This window comes from Aphidius gifuensis, linkage group LG1, assembly GCF_014905175.1.
Source record: "Aphidius gifuensis isolate YNYX2018 linkage group LG1, ASM1490517v1, whole genome shotgun sequence".
Classification (NCBI taxonomy): domain Eukaryota; kingdom Metazoa; phylum Arthropoda; class Insecta; order Hymenoptera; family Braconidae; genus Aphidius; species Aphidius gifuensis.
This window is the reverse complement of record NC_057788.1, coordinates 14,856-37,813: the sequence shown is the minus strand read 5'-3', so window position 1 is coordinate 37,813 and position 22,958 is coordinate 14,856. Positions and strand designations below refer to the sequence as shown.

General features: G+C 26.8%; 8 protein-coding genes across 11 annotated transcripts; 5 read left to right on the top strand and 3 right to left on the bottom strand.

The window, feature by feature from the left end:
- Positions 1–235: 235 nt before the first annotated feature.
- LOC122860586 (importin subunit beta-1) lies at positions 236–7,824 on the top strand. Of its 3 annotated transcripts, none has more exons than XM_044164466.1 (5): positions 236–420; positions 523–632; positions 1,225–1,283; positions 1,378–3,926; positions 7,723–7,824. In XM_044164466.1, coding segments are annotated over exons 2-5 (2,670 nt in total). In that variant the 5' UTR covers positions 236–420; positions 523–571; the 3' UTR covers positions 7,724–7,824. The 3 variants fall into 3 exon arrangements, with proteins under 3 accessions (XP_044020401.1, XP_044020400.1, XP_044020399.1); XM_044164465.1 differs by lacking the exon at positions 7,723–7,824 and adding an exon at positions 4,132–4,757; XM_044164464.1 differs by lacking the exon at positions 7,723–7,824 and having other exon boundaries at positions 1,378–3,930.
- Positions 6,602–10,226, top strand: LOC122860587 (carcinine transporter). Its single transcript, XM_044164467.1, has 10 exons — positions 6,602–7,233; positions 7,321–7,545; positions 7,742–7,921; positions 7,993–8,096; positions 8,175–8,329; positions 8,401–8,818; positions 8,900–9,114; positions 9,192–9,373; positions 9,443–9,621; positions 9,735–10,226. The coding sequence occupies exons 1-10, from the start codon at positions 7,105–7,107 to the stop codon at positions 9,949–9,951; spliced, it is 2,004 nt and encodes a 667-aa protein (XP_044020402.1). The 5' UTR covers positions 6,602–7,104; the 3' UTR covers positions 9,952–10,226.
- On the bottom strand, positions 9,769–12,580 carry LOC122860591. The gene is made up of 8 exons (XM_044164474.1): positions 12,319–12,580; positions 12,061–12,168; positions 11,774–11,983; positions 11,044–11,712; positions 10,898–10,967; positions 10,666–10,828; positions 10,369–10,608; positions 9,769–10,293 (listed from the first exon to the last, which is right to left on the bottom strand). Exons 1-8 carry the CDS (start codon positions 12,343–12,345, stop codon positions 10,266–10,268), a joined length of 1,515 nt encoding a protein of 504 aa, XP_044020409.1. The 5' UTR covers positions 12,346–12,580; the 3' UTR covers positions 9,769–10,265.
- Positions 12,581–12,670: 90 nt separating this feature from the next.
- LOC122860594 (eukaryotic translation initiation factor 3 subunit J) lies at positions 12,671–15,180 on the bottom strand. The gene is made up of 6 exons (XM_044164478.1): positions 14,995–15,180; positions 14,806–14,888; positions 14,432–14,548; positions 14,222–14,360; positions 13,231–13,380; positions 12,671–13,162 (listed from the first exon to the last, which is right to left on the bottom strand). Exons 1-6 carry the CDS (start codon positions 15,005–15,007, stop codon positions 12,960–12,962), a joined length of 705 nt encoding a protein of 234 aa, XP_044020413.1. The 5' UTR covers positions 15,008–15,180; the 3' UTR covers positions 12,671–12,959.
- Positions 15,181–15,276: 96 nt separating this feature from the next.
- On the top strand, positions 15,277–15,971 carry LOC122860595 (39S ribosomal protein L42, mitochondrial). The gene is made up of 2 exons (XM_044164479.1): positions 15,277–15,416; positions 15,564–15,971. The coding sequence occupies exons 1-2, from the start codon at positions 15,354–15,356 to the stop codon at positions 15,918–15,920; spliced, it is 420 nt and encodes a 139-aa protein (XP_044020414.1). The 5' UTR covers positions 15,277–15,353; the 3' UTR covers positions 15,921–15,971.
- Positions 15,972–16,242: 271 nt separating this feature from the next.
- On the top strand, positions 16,243–17,817 carry LOC122860593 (ruvB-like 1). The gene is made up of 2 exons (XM_044164477.1): positions 16,243–16,460; positions 16,543–17,817. The coding sequence occupies exons 1-2, from the start codon at positions 16,320–16,322 to the stop codon at positions 17,767–17,769; spliced, it is 1,368 nt and encodes a 455-aa protein (XP_044020412.1). The 5' UTR covers positions 16,243–16,319; the 3' UTR covers positions 17,770–17,817.
- Positions 17,818–18,050: 233 nt separating this feature from the next.
- LOC122860592 (ruvB-like 2) lies at positions 18,051–19,903 on the bottom strand. The gene is made up of 3 exons (XM_044164476.1): positions 19,875–19,903; positions 18,178–19,552; positions 18,051–18,098 (listed from the first exon to the last, which is right to left on the bottom strand). The coding sequence occupies exons 1-3, from the start codon at positions 19,878–19,880 to the stop codon at positions 18,073–18,075; spliced, it is 1,407 nt and encodes a 468-aa protein (XP_044020411.1). The 5' UTR covers positions 19,881–19,903; the 3' UTR covers positions 18,051–18,072.
- A 186-nt stretch (positions 19,904–20,089) lies between these two features.
- Positions 20,090–22,913, top strand: LOC122860588 (RUN domain-containing protein 1-like). Of its 2 annotated transcripts, none has more exons than XM_044164468.1 (6): positions 20,090–20,313; positions 20,420–20,571; positions 20,640–20,736; positions 20,820–22,183; positions 22,243–22,337; positions 22,407–22,913. In XM_044164468.1, the coding sequence occupies exons 1-6, from the start codon at positions 20,257–20,259 to the stop codon at positions 22,511–22,513; spliced, it is 1,872 nt and encodes a 623-aa protein (XP_044020403.1). In that variant the 5' UTR covers positions 20,090–20,256; the 3' UTR covers positions 22,514–22,913. The 2 variants fall into 2 exon arrangements, with proteins under 2 accessions (XP_044020403.1, XP_044020404.1); XM_044164469.1 differs by having other exon boundaries at positions 20,664–20,736; positions 22,407–22,909.
- Positions 22,914–22,958: the final 45 nt, after the last annotated feature.

The following is a 22,958-nucleotide window of genomic DNA, read 5'->3' as shown; positions in this document are numbered from 1 at the left end:
TTTTCCTATTTCTAATCATCTAGAATAAACACTAGCAATTTTTTTGTCTTAAAATTAAAATAAAAAAAAGAATTGGAGATGTATACAAGCGCGCGGGAAGAAATCGGAAGTTGACATTATCAAGATCAATGTAAACCAATGAAATCATCAGGTCAAAAAAAGAAAGGGGATAAAAAATTTGACGCACGCGCGTACGTAAGTTGGCTAATATCCGGCGCCGGTTGTTGTGTGCTTCTGCCAGCTTTTGCGGCGACAACAACTCAATGTGGCCATCGGCTCAACTTACAAAAGATATAGAATATATAGAAAAAAAAACGTAATAATAAAAAAAAAGAATTAGATTATCATTCATCGTTTCAATCATCGTGACAAATTCCATCAAAGCGTGGTTTTAAAATTAAATAATTATCAACAATTTACGTGAGTTATAATTGTCAAAAATATTGTTTTAAATAATTGTTAATATATATTAACACAATAAATAAATAATTATTAATAATACATATATACATATATCTATAGAGTGTGTGTTGAAAGAGTCATTGACTAGAGTCTATTCAAAGCGTCCAACATGCAGATGGATCCAACGACAATGCAACTGATACAGGTCCTTGAAAAGACCGTATCACCAGGTGAGTCATATCACGATATTTTGACATTTTGTTATTTACGGATAAGCCAGCTATCCTTGAATTTATATTTCATTTTTTTTTCCACAAATATATACACGCCCGTTGTTTAACACACCGGTAATGGTTATGTTTCTCGAACGTCCTTTTATCATTTTTTTTTTTTTACCATTCATCATGGCTTTGTTAACTCAACTTGAATAAAAAAAAAAATCATTTTTCCATAAATTTGCTAATTTTTTTTTAAAACATGTAATAAATACATAAATTTTCATTATGATAATATTGGTTTTAAATGTGCGTCATTAGATAACACAAAATGATGATGATGATGATGATGATTGAATTTTCTTGTTAAAAATTAAACCGCGTGTGTGTCAATCCCGAGCATTTTTTTTTCTCATTATTAACTTTATTTATTATTGAATTTAAAATAAAAAAAAAAAAAAAATTCTACTCAATTTAATTAAAGATATTGTCTCCTCGTGGCTTGATCAACAAACTTTTTAAACTCCTTGATGAAAATAATGATTGAATGAAGCTTGTTGCCAAATTGACTTGATGATAAATAATTATTAATTATTTTTTTTTTTAGATAAAAATGAGCTTGAAGCAGCTGTACATTTTTTGGAACAAGCTGCTGTTACAAATAATGTAAGTATTTATTTATTTATTTATTTATTTATTTGTTTGTTGAATTATAATAATTGTAAATAAATGTAAATTATCATTTATTTTTTTGATTTAGCATGAATTTGTTCAACGACTCAGTGCAGTATTGGGTACAACAGCAGCAAGCACTGTTGCACGTATGGCTGCTGGTCTTCAATTGAAAAATCAGCTAACATCAAAAGATTTAACATTAAAAGATCAATATCAACAAAGATGGTTATTAATACCAGCTGATGCACGTGAATATATTAAAAAAAATATACTTGGTGCATTGGGTACTGAAGAAAATAGACCAAGTTCAGCAGCTCAATGTGTTGCATATGTTGCTGTTGCTGAATTACCAGTTGGACAATGGTCTGAACTTATTCCATTGCTAGTTAATAATATTGCTGATGTTAATAGTACAGAAATGATGCAAGAAGCAACACTTGAAACAATTGGTTATATATGCCAAGAAATTGATAGTGAAGTATTAGTTACACAATCAAATCAAATATTAACAGCAATTATTCATGGTATGAAAGGTACATCAAGATCACATCATGTTAAATATGCTGCAACAAAAGCACTATATAATTCATTAGAATTTACAAAGGGTAATTTTGAAAATGATTCTGAGCGTAATTTTATTATGGAAGTTGTATGTGAAACAACACAATCTGAAAATACAAAAATTAAAGTTGCTGCATTACAATGTCTTGTTAAAATAATGTCACTTTATTATCAACATATGGAAACATATATGGGACCAGCATTATTTCCAATAACACTTGAAGCAATGAATTCAGAAATTGATGAAGTTGCATTACAAGGTATTGAATTTTGGTCAAATGTTGCTGATGAAGAAGTTGATTTACAAATGGAAGAAGATGAAGCTATTGGAAGTGGACGTCCACCATCAAAAGTATCACGTCATTATGCTAAAGGTGCATTAATGTATCTTGTACCAGTTTTATTACAAAAATTAACAAAACAAGAAGAATTTGATGATGAAGATGATTGGAAACCATCAAAATCAGCTGGTGTATGTTTAATGTTATTAGCATCATGTTGTGAGGAGCATATTGTACCATATGTATTACCATTTGTTAAAGATAATATTGAAAATCCAGATTGGCGTCATCGTGATGCTGCATTAATGGCATTTTGTTCAATACTTGGTGGTTTAGATCCAACAAAATTACGACCACTTGTTGAACAAGCAATGCCAACATTAATTAAATCAATGTATGATCAAAGTGTTGTTGTACGTGATACAACAGCATGGACATTTGGTAGAATATGTGAAATAATACCAGAAGCAGCTATTAATGAAACATATTTAAAACCATTATTGGAAGCATTGGCAAATGGTTTAAATGCTGAACCACGTGTTGCTGCAAATGTATGTTGGGCATTTCCTGGTTTAGCTGAAGCAAGTTATGAAGCTGCTGAAAATGATGATGGTACACAACCAGATACATATTGTATGTCACCATATTTTGAATATATTGTTGAACGTTTATTACAAACAACTGATCGTTCTGATGGTTCACAAGCAAATTTACGTACAGCAGCATATGAAGCACTTATGGAAATGATGAAAAATTCACCAAAAGATTGTTATGTTGTTGTACAAAGAACAACAATGATTATACTTGAAAGATTACAACAAGTATTACAAATGGAATCACATATACAAAATAATTCTGATCGTGCACAATATCATGATTTACAATCATTATTATGTGCAACATTACAATCAGTATTACGTAAAGTAACACCAGAAGATGCACCACAAATATCAGATGCAATTATGACTGCTCTATTAGCAATGTTTAATTCAAATTCTGGTAAAGTTGGTGGTGTACAAGAGGATGCATTAATGGCTGTATCAACACTTGTTGAAGGTCTTGGTGAAGGTTTTTTAAAATATATGGATGTATTTAAACCATTTTTATGTATGGGATTAAAAAATTATACAGAATATCAAGTATGTGGTGCTGCTGTTGGTTTAACTGGTGATATATGTCGTGCATTAAAAAATAAAATGTTACCATATTGTGATGAAATAATGTCATTATTATTAGAAAATTTACGTAATGATTCTGTACATCGTACTGTTAAACCACAAATACTTGGTGTATTTGGTGATGTTGCATTAAGTATTGGTACTGAATTTAAAAAATATTTAGATATTGTATTACAAACATTGGCACAAGCATCACAAGCTAATGTTGATCGTAATGATTGTGATATGATTGAATATTTAAATGATTTACGTGTTGGTGTACTTGAAGCATATACTGGTATAATACAAGGTTTAAAAGGTGATTCAACACCAGGTATACCAAATAATGATATATCACTTGTTGAAATTCATGTACCATTTATTATACAATTTATAACATCAATTGCACAAGATCGTAAACATTCTGATGAAAGTATGTCAGCAGCAATTGGTTTACTTGGTGATCTTGTAACAGCATTTGGTGCTAAATTATTACCAGTTATTGAAACTGAACCACTTACTGAATTTTTAACAAAAGGAAGACGTGCACGTACTGCTAAAACAAAAGCACTTGCAACTTGGGTTACAAAAGAAATACGTAAATTAAAAAATGCTGTAAATTCAACATCAAGTTGGTGAGTAATTGTTTGATTGTTTGATTGTTTGATTGTTGTTTGTTTGTTTTAAAGAGAGAATGAAGAAAAGCTACAAAAGCTATATAGATATATTTAATAAATAATTAATAATTTTATCCCTCTCAATGTCGCCAAGTTGTAACAATAATTGTTAAAACTTTTTTAAAAGAGATAATGACACTTGAACCGCTTTTGTTGTTTACAGATCACCCCACGAGTGTACTCTCGTGCAAATTGATTTGACTAGAAACCTATCAAACACAAAACAAAGACAACAAGATTGGATGATGATGCGGATGCGAGTTGATGGATGTGCGTGAGTTCCAAAATTTAAAACGAAAAAAGAGAAAAACCGAAAAAAAAAAAAAAAAAATTACGAAAAAACTTGAAAAAACAAAAAAAAAAAAAAAATTAAATTAAATTGATGAGGATGATGATGATGTAAATGGAAAATGATTATGATGTCGATTTGATGAAAGATATTAATGAATTTGCACGTTGTTTTCTCTGGTTCTAGCCACTGGATGTGCTCATAAACAAAAAAACAATTTTTTTTTTTTTTTTTTTTTTTTTTTAAATCTTTTTCTCCTCCCCAGTGGTGGTGTATGTATGTATGTATGTATGGATGAACATGTATGGGTGGATGTGTGAGTCAAACCGATGTAAAAGTTGTCAACTAAAAAAAAGAATAATTCAATAATAATAATAATGTATAAAAGGGTTTTTTTTTTTTCTATTATTATTATTTTTTTGATAGTGCAAGAATGGAGGATGCAAGTTAAAATTTGTTGCCAAATAAATGAATGAGATTACAACAAACTACTACGTGAGCGCCTAATTTAAAAAATAAGGATGAGATGATTTGGTGGTGATCATTGTGTGCCTGTTAATTAATTAATTAATAAATAAATAAAAAAAAACCATAGTTAAATAATTAAAACTTGCCTGATGATTTTAAATCATCAGGTCGTCGGCGCGTGAACTGGATTTATGCGTGATTTAATTATCAGAATGATACGTGCGACTGTTGTCCAAAATATTTTTTTTTTTTTTTTCCCCTCCATTTTATTCAGTATATGAAATAATTTTTAATTTATTTTACTGTTTTTTTTTTTCCTTTTTGCCATAAATTTTTTAATGATATAGTCTTAAGAAATATTTCATTTTAAAATAATTAATAATTTTTTGAGGCTTTAAGAAAAAAAATGTTCAAGTCACAATAATAATAATATTATTATTAAGATTAAAAAATATTTGATGATGATAATATGAAAATGGCTAACAAGCATCAATAAAATTAAAAAAAAAAAATATTTTTTTTTCACCACGGTCGCATTGAGTGCGCGTGTATGATTCAATTATCAAAAAGCTAATTGATAAGTAGTTTGGTTAAAATGTGATGAATAATATTGTATGTAAGTGTATGAATGAAGAAAATGAGAAAATAATAAAAAATGAAAATTTAAAAAAAAAAAGGAGATATGTATGCATGTTGTTCGAATTATTTTTGAATGTACTGAAGGTTCTATTGAACATAGCTGTAAATGTGATAAAAAAGTATGTATGTTAAGTTTTTTTATTATTTTTTTTTTTAAACACAAAAAAAAAAAAAAAAAATTGATTGATTGAATGTCCGTTACTGTTGATTCATTAAAATTAATCTTTTGATGATTTAAAAAAAAAGAGAAAAACGATAAAATATTGAGAGATGATAATTTATTGAATTTGTACACTTGAAAAACAAAATTTCCTCGTCCACAAAAAAAAATTCGTAATCTTTTTATTATTTCAATTTTTTATTTTAGAATATAAAAAGATGAGGATTATTATTTTTGGAAAAAAAAAAAAAAAAATTCTTTTTTATAATTTTCCCTCCTCAAATATCCTACACACTCATTTATTTATTTATTTATTTATTATTTTTAAAAACTGTTATAATTTTTATATACTTACTTGATTAAAAAAATTATGTTGAAAATTAAAAAAAAAAAAAAAAACTGTGGATGTTAGTTTAAATCGTTGTGTACTGACAATCTCGCGCGAGGACTGAAAAAAAAATTAAATCAATTAATAATAATAATAATAATAAATACAAAAGTACCTTGAATAAATGATGGGCTAGTGATATATTTAATTTTAAGTGAGCGACACAGTGAAAGAGACTGCCTGATAAATCATCACAAAAAAAAAAAAAAATGTTTTTACAAAGATTCTTTCCGCGTCAATGCCAATTTTATATTAAAAAAAAAATATATATTATAATAATTTATTAACAACGTGGAAGGAATCACCCACAAGGAGATAAGAATCATTGGACTTTTTAAAACAGGGTAATATTAATGGATAATTTGAAATTCAAAATTCAATATATAAATTATCCATAAATTCCCCATAAAAAATTATTTTAATTATTATATATTTTTTTTTTTTTTTGATGATTAAATTTAATTTATTATTAAAAGATAAACGAGAATGGATGTCACAGTTTGTACTTTGAGTATTTGCGAATGCGAATGCCTGCGTACAATTATGATGATGACGAGAGTATATCCAATGAAAAAGAGAAAGAGAGAGAAAGAAAGAAATTTACCTGTGCAAAATGATTATTGAATGACAAGTGGTGGTAAGACAATTGATGATGATGATGATGATAATAAAATTCAACAAACAAAAAAAAAACAATAATATTATTATTATTATTATAATTTTTAAATTTATCTCTCAACATTTCAGTTTGAAAAAAATATAAAATAAGTAAGTTGCTTTTTTTTTACAATTACTTGCATTGTCTCTCGATGAGTTGGTTGGTGTCATCGATGCCCTTAATCCTTCTCTAAGTACCCTTAACCCAATTGAATTACCCCCAGCTAATTCCATATACATGTATTTCTTGCTTGACCATTGAATTATCATCTAAAATTATATTGATATTAATATTTATATTATTGAGTCTTTAACGCTCACACTACACTCTCATATTACCAGCAATAGTCCATGATAATTTTATTTATTTATTCATTTTTTTCATAGAAAAAACAAGTTTTTTAATCAATCAAGTGGATGAAATTTGTTGAAAGAGTTTAATATTTGATTATTTTTATAAAAATAAGGTCGAGCATGTTTCTCTCTCTCACGTGACAATACTTTTATATGGTATCACGATTTGCATCGACGACTGATGCAAGGAAGCGATAGAAAATTAAGTTTAAAATTTTTAAAAAACATGTACGGTTCGGATGATAATAATTCGTCATTGACGATGAATAATAATAATAATGAAACACATAAAAAACCAGATAATGAAGATGTGAGTGTTGTGATATTTTAATATTAAAATTAAGATTTTATATTATATACCTAATTTTTAATAAATAAAAATAATAAAAATATGTAGGATGCATTTGATCTTGATGATCTTCTACCAGTTGTTGGTGAATTTGGAAATTATCAAAAAAAATTATTATGGTTGGTTTGTTTACCTGCATGTTTACCATGTGGTTTTTGTGCATTTAATCAATTATTTATGGCATCAACACCACCACATTGGTGTCATATACCAGGTCTTGAACATCTTGATGTTACTAAAAGACGTCGACTTGGAATACCAATTACACAACAGGTGCAAAAATTCAATTCCAATTATGTAAATTTAATTGCGGCATTGAGAGTAGAAATAATATTATTATTGATAAGGTTGATAAGCTTGTAATTAAATTATAGAGAAAGAATGTGTTTTTGATATTTGATATGAATGATGATGATGATTTTAGTTTGACACTCGTTTTCAATTATGAAGATGTTATTTGTCAAAGTAGGATGGTAACGAGACACTGTTTAGTCAGTGCACAAGATATGATGTCAATTGGTCAGATCCAACAATTGACCTGATGGCATTTGATCCAGAATTTAATAACAATACATCTTGGCCAATAATACCATGTGATTTTGGATGGGAATATGATATTACAGAAATAGTATCTTCAATAGTCATTGATGTGAGTATAAATTTCTTGAATTTTTTAAATATATCAAATTAATTTTATTTGTTGTTTTTTTTTCTTCTTAGTTTGATTTAGTTTGTGACAAGGCTATTTATCCAACACTTGGTCTTGTTGCTTTAAACACTGGTGGACCAATTGGTGTTTATTTATTTGGTAATCTCAATGACAGGTAATAATTTAAATATAATATAATATAATATAATAAAATATTAATCATGTATGATCATGTTGTTTTTTGTCGATTTAGAATTGGAAGAAGATTATCATTTTTTACTTGTCTGGCAACTTTAATAACTGGTGGTATTTTAACATCAATATCAAATAGTTTTTGGACTTGGGCAGCATGTAGAACAATTGTTGGTTTAACAATACCAGCAATTTATCAAATACCATTTATAATTTGTAAGAATTTTTTTTTTTTTTCTTATATAAATTTTATATTTTTATTAATTTATTTTAATTTTTATTATTAGCTTTAGAACTTGTTGGTCCAAATTATCGTTCATTTGTTACTGTTATGACATGTACATTTTATACAATGGGTCTTTGTATGCTTGCTGGTGTAACATATTTAATACCTGAATGGAGAAAATTAGCATTAACAACAAGTACACCATTTCTTATATATTTTTTTTATTGGTGGTTTTTACCAGAATCACCAAGATGGCTATTAGCTAAAGGACGTCTAAGTGAAGCAAGTAAAATATTAGAAAAATTAGCTAAAGTTAATGAAAAAGAATTACCAATATCATTTACACAAAAATTAAAACAACGAATGACCATGACAAGAACTAAAAGTGAAGAAGACAGATTACGAACTGGACCTGGTGTTTTATCATTATTTAAAACTCCAAATATGAGATTAAAAACTTGTTTAATAACACTAAATTGGTAAATGATAATAATATAAATAAAAGATTTTTTTTTATTTTATTTATTTTAATTATTTTAATTATTTATTTATTTATTTAGGTTTGCTAATAATATGGTTTATGTTGGTTTATCATATTATGGTCCAGCACTTGGAAATGAGGAACATTTAAGTTTTTTATTTTCATCACTTGCTGAGTTACCAAGTTATCTTGCTTGTTTTATTGTCATGGATAGATGGGGAAGACGATGGCCATTGTGTCTTTGTATGGTTACTGCTGGTGTATCATGTGTTGCAACAGTATTGTTACCAGCTGGTAATTTAATTATTTTTTAACTTATTTTATTATTTAAACTTTTTATCTGATTTGTTTTATGTTTTTTATTTTATTAGATGCTGTAATGACAACACTTGTATTATTTTTATTATCAAAATCAGCAATATCAGCATCATTTCTTATTATTTATCCATTTGCTGGTGAATTATATCCAACACAATTACGTGGTCTTGCTATTGGTTTTTCTGCTTATATAAGTGGTCTTGGTCTTATTATAATTCCATTTATAACATATTTGGTAATAATCACTACTTATTATTATTTTCAATAATACACAAGTTATAAATTTTTATTTTTATTTTTTAAGGGTAGAGAAAATTTAGTACTGCCACTTGTTATACTTGGTGCTGTATCAGTTATTGGTGGATTGTCAGGTTTAAGATTGCCCGAGACACTTCATCATAGACTTCCACAAACTGTTGAGGAAGGTGAATTATTTGGAAAAGATTGGAAATATACTGATTGTCTTCGTTGTATTCCTCTCAAGTAAATTTACTTATTTATTTATTGTTTATTAAAATCACCAAAAGAAAAAAAAAACAATAATTGACATATTTTTTCATTTATTTTTTATGATAATATAATAATTTTTATAATAGACCACCGTCTGTGGGAACAAGTTATGAAGATTTATCAGCTGGTGAACAAACAATGGAAATGCAATCAGTTAGAAGACAGTCATCATCAATTGAACAACAAAATGAACCACGTGGATTATCAACAACAGCTGCACGTAGATTACTCATGAGACAAACAAGTGTTATGGATACACAACGTGATTCAGATGGTGCCATGAAAATGACATATTGGTTTTAACTTTTAATGTGATATATATTTAAAGTTTTAAACAAGAGAAAGGCAAAGACAAAGACAAAGACAAAGAGAAAAAGAAAAAGAGTGTATGTGTGTATGTGTGTGGTGAAAATTATTTAGATACCCTGATTTTTCATCAATCAAGATTTTTTTTTTTTTTTTTTGTAATTGTTATTTGTTCTTGTTGATGATGACGATGATGAAAAGTATGAAATAGTGATTTGTTTTTCATTTTTATTTGCACAAAATATTATTATGAGCTGAAGAATATCAAGAAGTTCTCATTTTATTTGTTTTGTCATTTTTTTTTTGTTTTTTTACAACCTTGTCGTTCTGTTGTAACAGCTGAAATAAATAAATAAATAATTAAAATTAAATAGATAAATACTTAAATTATATTATTTATTTATTTAAAAAAACCTTTCAATGAGTCGACGTTTGAGCTCTGGAGGATAAGTTACGTAGATATAATGATCTGGCATATCACCAGTTGGAACAAGTCTATTTTCTTCTTGATCATCATGTTTTCTTCGATTATCATGACGTACATCATTTTGATGTTCATTAATAGATGATGATGATGATAATACTGGTAGATTATGTCTATCACGATAATCTTGATTGTCTTCAATTGCATCAATGCAATCATCATCACCTGAACTAAAATGTTTTTCAATAAATATACTTATTATAATTTTTGATATTTTTGATATTTACCTTAGAAGAAGTGAAACAACATAGTAACATGCTGATATACCAGATGATAATAAAAATAAAAATGTCACAAGAAGATACCAAGGTGTATGACGTTGATTACGTTTTGTATCTTCCCAATATCTATCACAAGTTAAATACCAACAAACAGCTCTATTTAATTCACCTAAAATAATAATTATAATTTATTATATTGATTTAATACAATAATAAATCATTTTTTTTTTTTTTTTACCTTCAATTTCTTGAAAATGTTTTACTGATAAATTTGTAAGTAGTCCAGCAATACAATCTCTCACCAATATCTTTAAATAAAAAATGAATTTTTAAAAAATAAAAAAACAAATAATTTTTATTATTAGACAAATAAATAATTCATACTTCACATTGAATTTTAAGTTTAGCAAGTTCATCAGGTTTACAATTAGCTTTTAATTTTCTAATTTCAGCTTCTCTTTTTTTTTCTCTTCTTTCAGCTGATGGTGGTAAAGTGGTATCAACAAGATTTGGATCATCATCATCATCATCATCCTCATAATTATTATGTCTATCATCGTCATCATGATCATCATCATCATCATCATCATTAGAATTATCACATGCACTACTTTTATTATCTGGTCCAGCATCTCTTGGATAACAATTTGATTTTCTTGTTTTATCATTATTTTTTTTAATTAATTTTTTATTTTTTTTATTTTCACCATCATTATCATTATCATCTCTGTAACAATGTCGTTGATGATTATTATAATAATAATAATAATGATGATTATGATGATTTGGCTGATGAAATAATGTACCAACTGGTATAACTGATTTATCTGTTTTAATATTATTATTAATATTTGTTTGTACTCTTGCCAAATCACGACACTCACATGATATAAATGGTGTCATTTTACTTTCAGTATGTTCACGCCAAACTTGTATGTCAGTTATTAATGATCCAGTTTGATCATTTGTCAATATACTGTCATATTCAGTTACTGCCAATACATCACATCGCATTATATCACAATAATTTGCTAAACATATTGCATCTTCTGCCTGTAAAATTATTTTTAATTATTTATTCAACAATTTTTATTTTTTATTTAATTTAAATTACCGTATTGACATTATTTTTATGTCTGCTATCGAAATGTGTGTCTAAATGTTTTTCTGCATAAAATGATTTTCCACAAAGACCACATGTCCATTGTGATGTTCTGTGTTGAAATTTTGCTGATTGTTGAGGATAAAATATATCTCGACTTTGATGAAATGGACATTCCAATGGTAATTCTACCTGGTACTTTTTTAATATCGGTATCCATCTCTAAATAAATCATCAATTAAATATGTATTATACATATATGTAAATATATTTTTTTTTTTTCGTTTTCATTTAGGTACCTTTTGTATGATCCGTCGAACCATTGAAGCACGATCCCGGGGGCATGATATTTTAAAAACAGATGGTCCTGGCCAAGGAATAACAGACAGTAGCAACACCACTATAATCTACAATATTTAATTTTTTAAAAATAATAAAACAATTTTTATTATTTACTTTTAATATAGAAAAAAAAATCAATATTTATTTCTAGACTATGTCTAGCTCATGTATTTGTATTATTCAGTATAAATTATAAATTATAAATTTTAAAATACCTCGAAATGACAAAATTTGGTCTTCATTCATAGCCTTGTGTGTTATCTATTCAAACTATTATTTATTTTCGTATTAATATAAAATTGTAGTGTTTTATAATGATGACAATGTGCTTTTATATTATATATTTTTTTTACTCATGGAATTATAAAAATGATGGGTTCGTTGCGCTGGCGCACATGTATTTCATGTCAATTGCAGGAAAGTTAAACTACCCCCTGAATCATCAGGAAATATATATAAATTTATAAATATTAGCGTCAATGAGGTCGCGCAATCGCATTTTCTTATTTTTATCATGTACCTACATACACAAAAACATTGATGAAATAATTAATCAATTTTTAACACAATAAAATTTTATTTTTTTTCAATTATTTATTTATTTATTTATTAATAAGAAATTGTCGTCTATACACACATTCAAATTATTTATCATTTGTATACCTACATATAGCTTTAATTTTATCAATTTGAAATAAAAAATAAATAATAAAGCATTTTTTATTGTTTTGTGTGAGTCAACTATTGTTGTGAGCTGTTTTTTTTTTTTTCTTAAAAATGGTAAAATTTTAAAAGTGTGTAAAGCCGACTAGATGATAAACAATGATAAACAATGATAAAATTAAATTGATATCTGCTACATAAATTCATCATAATCATTGTCATAAGTATAAGTATCATATTGATGATCATTAATATGACTACTGTCACCATCCATTTTTAATGATGCTTTTCCTTTACCTTTATTTTTTTTACTTTTACTACCTTGTTCAATTTTTGTCTTGGCTATTGCCAAATTATCAATTGATGTTTTTAATTTTTTCAAACTTGCACCTGGTACTGTAATTAATTAATTAATCAATTAACAAAAAATTATTTAATTTATAATATTTAATACAAGTACTTACAAGTTATTGCTATACGATTTATCAATTCTTCAGCAAATACTGGATACTCTGGATGTTTGTTGAATGAATTTATTTTTGAATAAAGTGCTTCACCAAATTGTTCAAAATCTTCCTTTGTGTCTGGTAACATTGCATCAATTGCAACAACACCTTTAAACAATAACAATAATAATAAAATGAAAATTAGAAAAAAAAATCAAAATTATATGGAAAATTAATTGAAATTCGAAATAATAATATGTGGGATTGTTTTTTTTTTTTTTCAACAATTGATTTTATCAGGAACAGTACTGGGACAGATTGATCAACTAATTAAAAATTAAAAAGGTCCAAAAAAAATACTAATTTATACACAATTGTTTAATTTTTAATTTTTTTTTTGCATCAAACAGCAATTTTTATTACAATACAATAAACATTATGTTTTTTCATTCTACTGATTAAATAAAATTTTAATTTTTGTTTATTATATATGTATATATATGTATTAAAAAATTGACAATGACTTTTTATTTTATATTTTTTTTTTTTTTTAGTTTATCAATCTTTCGTACGGTTCCTCACAAATTATTATTATTATAAATATAAATTTTTTTGTTTTTAAAATTTAAATATTTCCCCTTTGGAGAATTTAATTTTCATCAATTATCTAATACTGCCTTTAATTTGTTCGTTAAAAAATTATATAAAAAAATATATCAAAAAAAAAATTAAAAAAAAAAATAAATTAAATAAATAAAAGGGTTGATATTTTTGCACATGATACCGACGAATTTTTTAGAGCAATATACTTATTGGTAATTAAATATTTAACCGGTATTTTTTTTTTTTTTTTTTTTTAAACCTTTAAACGTTAGATACTTTAAATTACTGGTGTTATTGTTTGTTTTGAATTTTGGATTTTTTGTAAGATAATTATTGATTAGAAAACTCTATTTTTTAGATGTTTTAGAGGGTTTTCGGGGACTAAAGTCAACTAGATTCGACAAACCGAATGTCTCCATTGCAAGTCGAAGATCAGCTTCCTCAGCCATTTTTTGTCTTCTCAATTTTTCAGCAGTTCTTTCTTCAGGTGTCATTGCTTCTTCTTTTTCACGTGCTCTTTTTTCAGCTTCTTCACGATCTTTTTTCTAATTTATTAACATATTTTAGTTGATCAGTTTAATTAATTAAATAATAATTAATAATTCAATAAACTTACTTCTCTTTCTTCAATTTTTTCATGAATTTTTTTTTTGGGTTTTGGTTTGGCTTTTGGAGCCTCTGATGCTTTTTCAATATCTTTTTTTTCATCATCTTCTTCGTCTTCCCAGCTGTCCTGTAGACAATAAATTAAAAATTATTATTTATTAGCATAAAAAAAAAAAATAATAACAATATTGTTTGTTATTTTTTTCAATCAAGTTGCCCCAAGACAACTTACACTAATTAACCACAAACAAATAAAAAAGAATTTTAGTATGAAAAAAGATAAGTAAGGTTAAGTGTTTCTTATATTAATCATCATAATTATTATTATTATTATTATTATTATTTTCATTCTACACTTGTAAAAATAATAAATGATAAAAATACCTTGACGTCTTCTTCTTCGTCTTCACCCTCCCACTTGTTGGTTCTCAAGGCTTGCTGCAGTTTAACATCAATATCAGCAGTTTCTGTAATATATTATTATTAAATTTAATATAACCATTCAATTATTATTTTCAGCATTTAATTAATTATTTTTGCCAATCCATAAATTCATGTGAAATATTAGCTTACCCCAATCCTCCATGATTACGTTTTTTATTCAAAAATTTATTTATTAATTAATCACTTATTGATGATAGAACAACAAAACATACGTTCCAGGTTGTTGGGAAATTTTTTTTGTCAGCTTACTTTCTGATTTTTTTTTTTTTTCAGATTCAGCCTCGTGTTCGGTGTTGGAGACGACGTTGATATAAAAATTGATAAAAAAAAAATATAATTTTCAAGCTTCGAGAAATTACCACCAGGGAATAAATCCGCCATTTTAATTTTTATTATAGTATTTATCATTATCGGCTGAAAGAAAAAGACAGAAAAAAAAAAAAAGAGATAAAAGCTAAATAGGTTAGGTTACAACTTACAAGTTACAAATGTTACAATTGTCATTTGTCGCCTGCTTTTATTATACACACAAAATAATAAATAAAAACAAGGTAAATTAACAAATTTATGTAGATTATTTGTCAAGATGAATAATTTATTACAAATTTAAGTAATTGTCATGTAGTTATGCCTAAATGTACCTAAATAAAAAAAATAATAACATTGATATTGTTTCGTTACATGTTTTTTTTTTCTAGATGATACTGAGACCATCATTGTTTAAAACGATTCAAAATGTTGGATTGTTAAAAACAAATTACAGCACAAAGCCAAAAGAACTTGTTTTTTTTATGAATGACATGGTTGTTGCCTGGCATCCACCACGTAAATTTCCTTATGAATTTACAAAACCATTGCCAAAAGTTGAAGCTCAACCAGATGGTGTTTTAAAAGTTGATACAAATAATGCACATAAAGCATTTAAAAGTGAACCACCAAGAGCAATTATTGCTGATGAACTTGCTGCTTTGACATATACAACAAAACATATTTGGTTCCCAAGAGCTAGAGACAAGAAAAATAAAAAAACACCACCAAACAGACCTTATTTGTAAATGAAATAATAATAATAATAATAATAATAAATAAACTGTTGTTGTAAGCATATGGAAATGTGTTGTTGATTATTATTTTCAACAATTATTATTATTAGTACAAAACAAAAAATTGCTTTATGTTATTTATTTATTAACTTATTATATTTATTTGCATGTATATATATTTTTACGGCAAAAATAATAATAACTATTATATATTATTATAATAGTGATTTAAATGTTGGCGCTTTATGAGGAAAAAAAAAATGGCGTTTTATGACTGCCGTTGATGCCGCACTGTGGCGCTTTGCTAAATTTTCAAAACGTTTGATCAATAAGACAATAAATAACAAAATAACAAATATATTTATTATCATTTTTAAATAAAAGAATAAAAGTTAAATAAAATACACAAATATGAAGATTGAAGAAGTTAAAAGTTCTGCTAAAACTCAACGAGTATCAGGACATTCACATATTAAAGGACTTGGTCTTGATGAAAATGGTGTTGCAATACAATCAGCAGCCGGTCTGGTTGGTCAAACATGTGCAAGAGAGGTTAGTAATTCATATTTATATTTACATATATTTTTATTCTGAAAAAAGTAAAATGTATTATTATAAATGTTTATTTTTTTAGAATGCTGGAACAATTGTTGATTTAATAAGATGTAAAAAAATGGCTGGTAGTGGTGTGTTATTGGTTGGTCCACCAGGTACTGGTAAAACAGCATTGGCATTAGCAATTGCCCAAGAACTTGGTAGTAAAGTACCATTTTGTCCAATGGTTGGATCAGAAATATACAGTGCTGAAATTAAAAAGACTGAAGTACTCATGGAAAACTTTCGTCGTGCAATTGGTATCAGAATAAAAGAAACAAAAGAAGTTTATGAGGGTGAAGTTACTGAATTAACACCAGTTGAAACTGAAAATCCAATGGGTGGTTATGGAAAAACAGTATCACATGTTATTATTGGCTTAAAAACAGCCAAAGGAACAAAACAATTAAAACTCGATCCATCCATTTATCAATCATTGCAAAAAGAAAAAGTTGAAGTTGGTGATGTCATTTATATTGAGTCAAATAGTGGAGCTGTTAAAAGACAAGGTAGAAGTGACAATTATGCAACTGAATTTGATCTTGAAGCTGAAGAATATGTGCCATTACCAAAAGGTGATGTTCATAAAAAAAAAGAAGTTGTACAAGATGTTACACTTCATGATTTAGATGTTGCCAATGCTAAACCACAAGGTGGACAAGATATTATGTCAATGATGGGACAATTAATGAAACCCAAAAAAACTGAAATAACAGATAAATTAAGAAAAGAAATAAATAAAGTTGTCAATGGTTATATTGATCAGGGTATTGCTGAACTTGTACCAGGTGTATTATTTATTGATGAAGTACAAATGTTGGATATTGAAACATTTACATATTTAAATCGTTCATTAGAGAGTGCAATTGCTCCAATTGTTATATTTGCAACAAATCGTGGTCATTGTAATATTAGAGGCACAGACATCAAGGCACCACATGGTATACCATTTGATTTTCATACTCGTTTAATAACAATCAAAACACCACCATATGTTAAATCGGAAATTCAACAAATTGCCAAAATTCGTGCTGTTACTGAAGGTCTACAAATTGAGGATGAAGCATTAGCTGCACTTGGTGAGTTGGGTGCAACAACAACACTGAGATACGTAGTACAATTATTAACACCAGCATCTTTAATTGCTAAAATTGATGGAAGAAAAGTTATTCAAAAACAAGATGTCGATGAAGCTGCTGAATTATTTATTGATGCTAAATCATCAGCTAAAATTCTCATTGAAAATTCTAATTTATTTATGGAATAGAAAAAAAAAAAGACAAAATGTTAAAGTTTTTCAAGAAAAAAATGATTTTGTAAAATTTCATTGAATTTTTAAGTTTCGTGTATATATATTAATAATATTAATTTGTGTATATATATAGTATTAAAATAAATAATAAATAGAAAATTAATGTAAATTTATTTGTTTTATTTATTTAATAATTATTTCCTTAAAATAATATTTAATAATTTAAATGAAATATTGTTTATTGGAATGGAAAATTAATTTTATTGAAAAAATAAAAAACTATATTTAAATGTTGATTTTATTTTTTATTGATAAAATTTATGAGCATTCCATTTCTTGCTCAGCTGAAAAAAAAAAAAGAAAAAAAATATCAATATAAATTATAATCTGTTTGAAAATAATTGTTGAATAATAAAAACTTACTAGCAGCAACAGCAGCAGCAGGTTGATTAAACATGAAAGAATCTTGATATTCATCTAAAAATTGTGTTGATCTTTTTTCATCCAAAAAACGATCATATACTTTACGAACATCAGGAACACTGACCTCGGTACCTTTTCTTTTACGACATACCAATGATGACAGAGTAATAAGTTGAATAGCATATCTCAATGATGTTTCACGTGCAATTCTCGTCAAAACAATCAATGCATCATCTGACATTTCACAGTCTTCCTCTTCACATCTTATTTTCAGGATTTCTTTTAAATCTTTATCTGAATATTGACTTGTATGAACAATAATCATTCTATCAAGAAAATCAAATGGTATACCATGTGGACTTTTGTATGTTGTTCCACGTACTTGTGTGTCACGTCTGTTTGATGCCATTATGACAATTGGTGCCATTTCATTTTCCAATGCACAATTTAAATATGAAAAACAATCAATGTCCAACATGTGTACCTCATCAATGAACAATACACCTGGTATTATTTCGGCTTTTCCTTCTTCTCTCCATTCAGCAACTTTGCCATTAATTTGTTCACGTACTTCTGGCTTAATTTCACCGGTGTCACCAGAAAATAATGCCAAAAAACCATGTGTACGACTATTGATAACATCAATTTCATGCAATGACACTGTATGAACAACTTCTTTTCTTTTTTGTAATTCACCCTCTGGACACTGTACAAATCTCGTTTGTGATCCAGTTGCATCATAATCACGTGCACGTGTAAATGAACGTCCAAGACGATTAATTTTACCAGTTGCTTTGTCAATTGTTATGACATCACCAGCTTGTACTTTTTCCTTGATTAAACTGTCAATCATTTTATTACCAAGATCATATATTGTTTCCATTTCAGTTGTTTTTAATGTTAATTTACCAACTTTAACACCACTACCAGTTGCTGGTCTATCAACTTGTATTTCAACAACTTCACCTTCAATTATTTCAGTCTCTTCTTTGATACGTACACCAATTGATTTTCTAAGTGCTTGTGTTAATGACTCAGTTTTGCTCATTTCCAATGAAAATATTTCTGATGCAGCCATTGATGTGAATGGTGTATCTTGTCCAAGTGTTTGTGCTAAACCCATGGCAATTGCTGTTTTACCAGTACCTGGTGGTCCAGCCAACAAAACACCACGTCCAGCTATTTTTCCAATTTTAATCATTTCCAGTAAAATACCCAAGGCTCTACGAGCTTTTAGCTGACCAACCATACCTTGAGATACATGACGAGGTTGAACAGTGTCATCTAAACCTAAACCACGTATATGAGAATGAGTGCCAATTCTCTCAATACGTGTTATTTCACGTACTTCTTGAACTTTTGCTGCAGCAATTGCCTAAAAATAATTATTTTTTTTTTAGTTTTGTTGCTATGACAACTGTTAAATTTTGATGATTGATTGATTATACATTATATAGTATTTTGTAAATTTAATTTGTGTTATTATTTAAAATAATTAATTACACATTGATTGCTAATTATTGTTGTCTATTTAATCAAGTAGAAAAATATTATTATTTTATAGGTATCAATAATTTAACCGGCTAACCAATAGCCTCAAATTTTAATTATTTAATTTTACAATTTAATTTTTTTGTACTTGAATTTCAATTGAATAACTATATTAACAATAATTTGTAATAAATACATCAACTCACCGCCATAATTATTTATTGACTTTTTTAGTTTTTTGTATTTATTTATAAAAATGTAAAATCCACGTGCAGCACACACACACACAGCTGTCAATCTGTCATTTATTTAAAAACAACAACAACAATAATAATAATAATAAATAATGAAGCATTTGTATAATTGTATATATGCCTTAAGGTTCCTCCACTTTTTTAATCTTTACCCCTCGTCTCCACCCACCTGTCCAGCACCATCGTCCATCAGTAGTCAGTACTTGTGAATTGTGATATAATTTTAATCCGTAAAATTCAAGACACTTTGATTGACATTTCTTGTTAAAAATAAAAAAATATCCTATATAAAAATTAAATTAGGAATAATTGTCATGTTGATGATATTAAATTCATGATGTCAGAAACGATCTCATCATCAACAACAACAACAACAATAACAACAACAATGGTAAATAAACAAAAAATTAAAAAACATTATTATTATTATTATTGTTAAATTGATAGTGGAATAATTATAAACAAAGTAATTATTTTATAATTTTTGTTAATTTAAGGCAAGCCAAGATGATGATTTTATAAAAAGTGATGATTTTGATACATCTGATGATAATGATGGTCCTTCTGGTATAAGATGGGCACCAGTTGGTGCAAATGATGGTGACAGTGATTTCAATGATGATTACAAGTGTTCAGACAATATGGAAAGGTAAATTAATTTTTTATTAAATGTAAAAAAAATAAAAAAAAATAATTAAACTAACAATAACTTGCAAGGACTCTTTCCTACAACATGGACAGACTTAAATTATTGGAGGAAGAACAAGAAATGCTAAATTCATCATTAATTGCACTAACAACTCATTTTGCTCAGGTAGAATTTAGAAAAAAAAAAAAAACCAATTATTATTCTTTATTAATGAAAATTTATTGCATAAATATAAATAAATTTTACAGGTACAATTTCGTCTTCGTCAAATTGTTGATGCTCCAACAAGTGAAAAAGAGAGTCTATTAAAAGAACTTGAAGAATTTGCATTTCGTGGTATTCCAGATGTACCATCAACATTGTCATTAAAAAATAAATTATGTAATTCAATAATGCAATCATCATCATCAACAACTAGTAGTATATATGATGCAAATGATAAAAATGAAAAATTAATAAATGACACAGATGTACAATTAAAAATAGATAAACAAAAAACAAAACAACGTGAATTAATTGAACAATTAAAAATTCAACTTGAAGATTTAGAAAAATATGCATATGAAACAGATGGACAAGATTTACCACAAAGTGTTGTATTAGAACGTCAAAATTTAATTATAAATCATTTAAAAGAAAAACTCAATTTTGATATTGATGATTTATGTAAATTACCAATTGATGATTTACGATGGCAAGTTGATGATGCATTAAATAATTTAGTTAGTCCATTAAAAATGAAAGAACAATTGGTTAATCAATTGAAAACTCAAGTTGCTGATTTAGAAAGATTTATTCATTATTTACAAGGTGAAGTGTCAAATGACACATTGGCATGTACATGTGCATGTCCAATTCATCTTAATACAATAAAATCATCATCAACAACAACAACATCCTCATCATCATCATCAAGACGTGATATTGATAATTCATCAACAACAATTAATACTGTTAAAAAAGTTCTAACACTATTACACATTTATTTATTATCACAGCTAGGCTGTAGTAGTAGTAATAATCATCATTATGATGGCCAAAAAAAAAGTAAAATAACATGGAAAGATTTACGTACACGTCTTGATATATCAATTGAGCATGTATTGGATATTGTTGATGAAAATAATAAATCAATTGACAATGATAATAGTGATTATTATGAAGATGATGATGATGATGATGATGATAATGGTGACATATTTATATCTGGACAAATGAAAAAAAAAACAAACAACAACAAGCTAACTGGTGCTGTTAGAAAACATTTATCAATATGTTTACGTGACTTGATGCAACATGGACTTTGTTCAGATTCAAATGTTAATAGTGTTGTTCCATTTGTCGGTTGTTTTCCACATAAAAAAACAACATTAAATACAATACATGTTTGGCAAATTATTGTTAAATATTACGAGTATAAAAATGGACATAGATATTGTTCGAGTACTGCACAAAAATTATCACAAAGTTTTAATTTAGATCTTGTTAATGACAAATGTGTTTCAACAAAACAAAGTTTACTTGTTACTATTGGTAATATTATTGCTAGTCATACACCATACAAAAGAAGTTTTAATTCACATTTTAAGGCATTTGTTTGTGCTGCTTTAAAGTAAGTTGTTGATTTGTTATTTATTTTAATAATAGCTAATTGTTTTTAATTTTTTTCAGTGCAAATAAATTGGTCGTTTGGCTTAAACTTATTCTTCAGTGTCAGTATTTGTTGGAAAATCATTATGCTTCTTGGAGTTATGTTGTTAAAACAGGTAAATATTTATTTATTTATTTTTATTTGTTTGTTTGTTTTGTAAATAACGAGAATATTTTTTTATTAGGATTTCAAGATGCATTTTATGCCCTTGATCGTCTGACAAATGTTAAATTTGAGCTTCCTGTTGATTTGGCTGTTCGCCAATTTACAAATATCAAAGATGCATTTTAAATAATACAAGTATAATTTAAAAACAAAAAAAAAAAACCAAAGAAGATGTAAAAATCAATATACCAAAAAAGGAAAAAAGAAAAAAACTATGACAATTAATTATTAATCAAATGTATGTGTTTAAATGCCAAAGTTTCTTAATTTAATGAAATTGTTTATTATTTTGTTATTAATTATTATAACAACAAGGGGGGATACTTGAAGTTACTTGAAATAAATTTAATAATCATTCAAAAGTGCTGCACCGTAGGTATCACAAAATAAACAAAAAAAGTTTATTATAATATATTATTCAAATGTTTTATTATTAATATTGTTGAGTACATGTTGAGAAAAAATTATAATAATTAAATAAAGTGTTAATTATTTATGAAAAAAAAAAAAAAAAAAAAAAAAACATCAACAAATTGAAAACTACTTTACCGATTTTTGTTATTAATTTTTT

What these genes read in the sequence shown, in the direction of transcription:
- LOC122860586 (XM_044164464.1), top strand. Translation starts at nt 572, where the DNA reads ATGCAGATGGATCCAACGACAATGCAACTGATACAGGTCCTTGAAAAG. An exon ending in TGAAAAGACCGTATCACCAG is followed by an intron (nt 633 to 1,224) that starts GTGAGTCATATC and finishes TTTTTTTTTTAG; the next exon opens with ATAAAAATGAGCTTGAAGCA. An exon ending in AAGCTGCTGTTACAAATAAT is followed by an intron (nt 1,284 to 1,377) that starts GTAAGTATTTAT and finishes TTTTTGATTTAG; the next exon opens with CATGAATTTGTTCAACGACT.
- LOC122860587 (XM_044164467.1), top strand. Translation starts at nt 7,105, where the DNA reads ATGCAAGGAAGCGATAGAAAATTAAGTTTAAAATTTTTAAAAAACATG. An exon ending in TCAAATACCATTTATAATTT is followed by an intron (nt 8,330 to 8,400) that starts GTAAGAATTTTT and finishes TTTTATTATTAG; the next exon opens with CTTTAGAACTTGTTGGTCCA. An exon ending in CTTCGTTGTATTCCTCTCAA is followed by an intron (nt 9,622 to 9,734) that starts GTAAATTTACTT and finishes TTTTTATAATAG; the next exon opens with ACCACCGTCTGTGGGAACAA.
- LOC122860591 (XM_044164474.1), bottom strand. Translation starts at nt 12,345, where the DNA reads ATGAAGACCAAATTTTGTCATTTCGAG. An exon ending in TTCGACGGATCATACAAAAG is followed by an intron (nt 11,984 to 12,060) that starts GTACCTAAATGA and finishes TGATTTATTTAG; the next exon opens with AGATGGATACCGATATTAAA. An exon ending in AACTTAAAATTCAATGTGAA is followed by an intron (nt 10,968 to 11,043) that starts GTATGAATTATT and finishes TTTTATTTAAAG; the next exon opens with ATATTGGTGAGAGATTGTAT.
- LOC122860594 (XM_044164478.1), bottom strand. An exon ending in AAAAAATTGAAGAAAGAGAA is followed by an intron (nt 14,361 to 14,431) that starts GTAAGTTTATTG and finishes TTAATAAATTAG; the next exon opens with AAAAAAGATCGTGAAGAAGC. An exon ending in AAATCGTATAGCAATAACTT is followed by an intron (nt 13,163 to 13,230) that starts GTAAGTACTTGT and finishes AATTAATTACAG; the next exon opens with TACCAGGTGCAAGTTTGAAA.
- LOC122860595 (XM_044164479.1), top strand. Translation starts at nt 15,354, where the DNA reads ATGTTACAATTGTCATTTGTCGCCTGCTTTTATTATACACACAAAATA. An exon ending in AAATAATAAATAAAAACAAG is followed by an intron (nt 15,417 to 15,563) that starts GTAAATTAACAA and finishes TTTTTTTTCTAG; the next exon opens with ATGATACTGAGACCATCATT.
- LOC122860593 (XM_044164477.1), top strand. Translation starts at nt 16,320, where the DNA reads ATGAAGATTGAAGAAGTTAAAAGTTCTGCTAAAACTCAACGAGTATCA. An exon ending in GTCAAACATGTGCAAGAGAG is followed by an intron (nt 16,461 to 16,542) that starts GTTAGTAATTCA and finishes TTATTTTTTTAG; the next exon opens with AATGCTGGAACAATTGTTGA.
- LOC122860592 (XM_044164476.1), bottom strand. An exon ending in TGCTGCTGCTGTTGCTGCTA is followed by an intron (nt 18,099 to 18,177) that starts GTAAGTTTTTAT and finishes TTTTTTTTTCAG; the next exon opens with CTGAGCAAGAAATGGAATGC.
- LOC122860588 (XM_044164468.1), top strand. Translation starts at nt 20,257, where the DNA reads ATGATGTCAGAAACGATCTCATCATCAACAACAACAACAACAATAACA. An exon ending in TGTTCAGACAATATGGAAAG is followed by an intron (nt 20,572 to 20,639) that starts GTAAATTAATTT and finishes ATAACTTGCAAG; the next exon opens with GACTCTTTCCTACAACATGG. An exon ending in TAACAACTCATTTTGCTCAG is followed by an intron (nt 20,737 to 20,819) that starts GTAGAATTTAGA and finishes TAAATTTTACAG; the next exon opens with GTACAATTTCGTCTTCGTCA.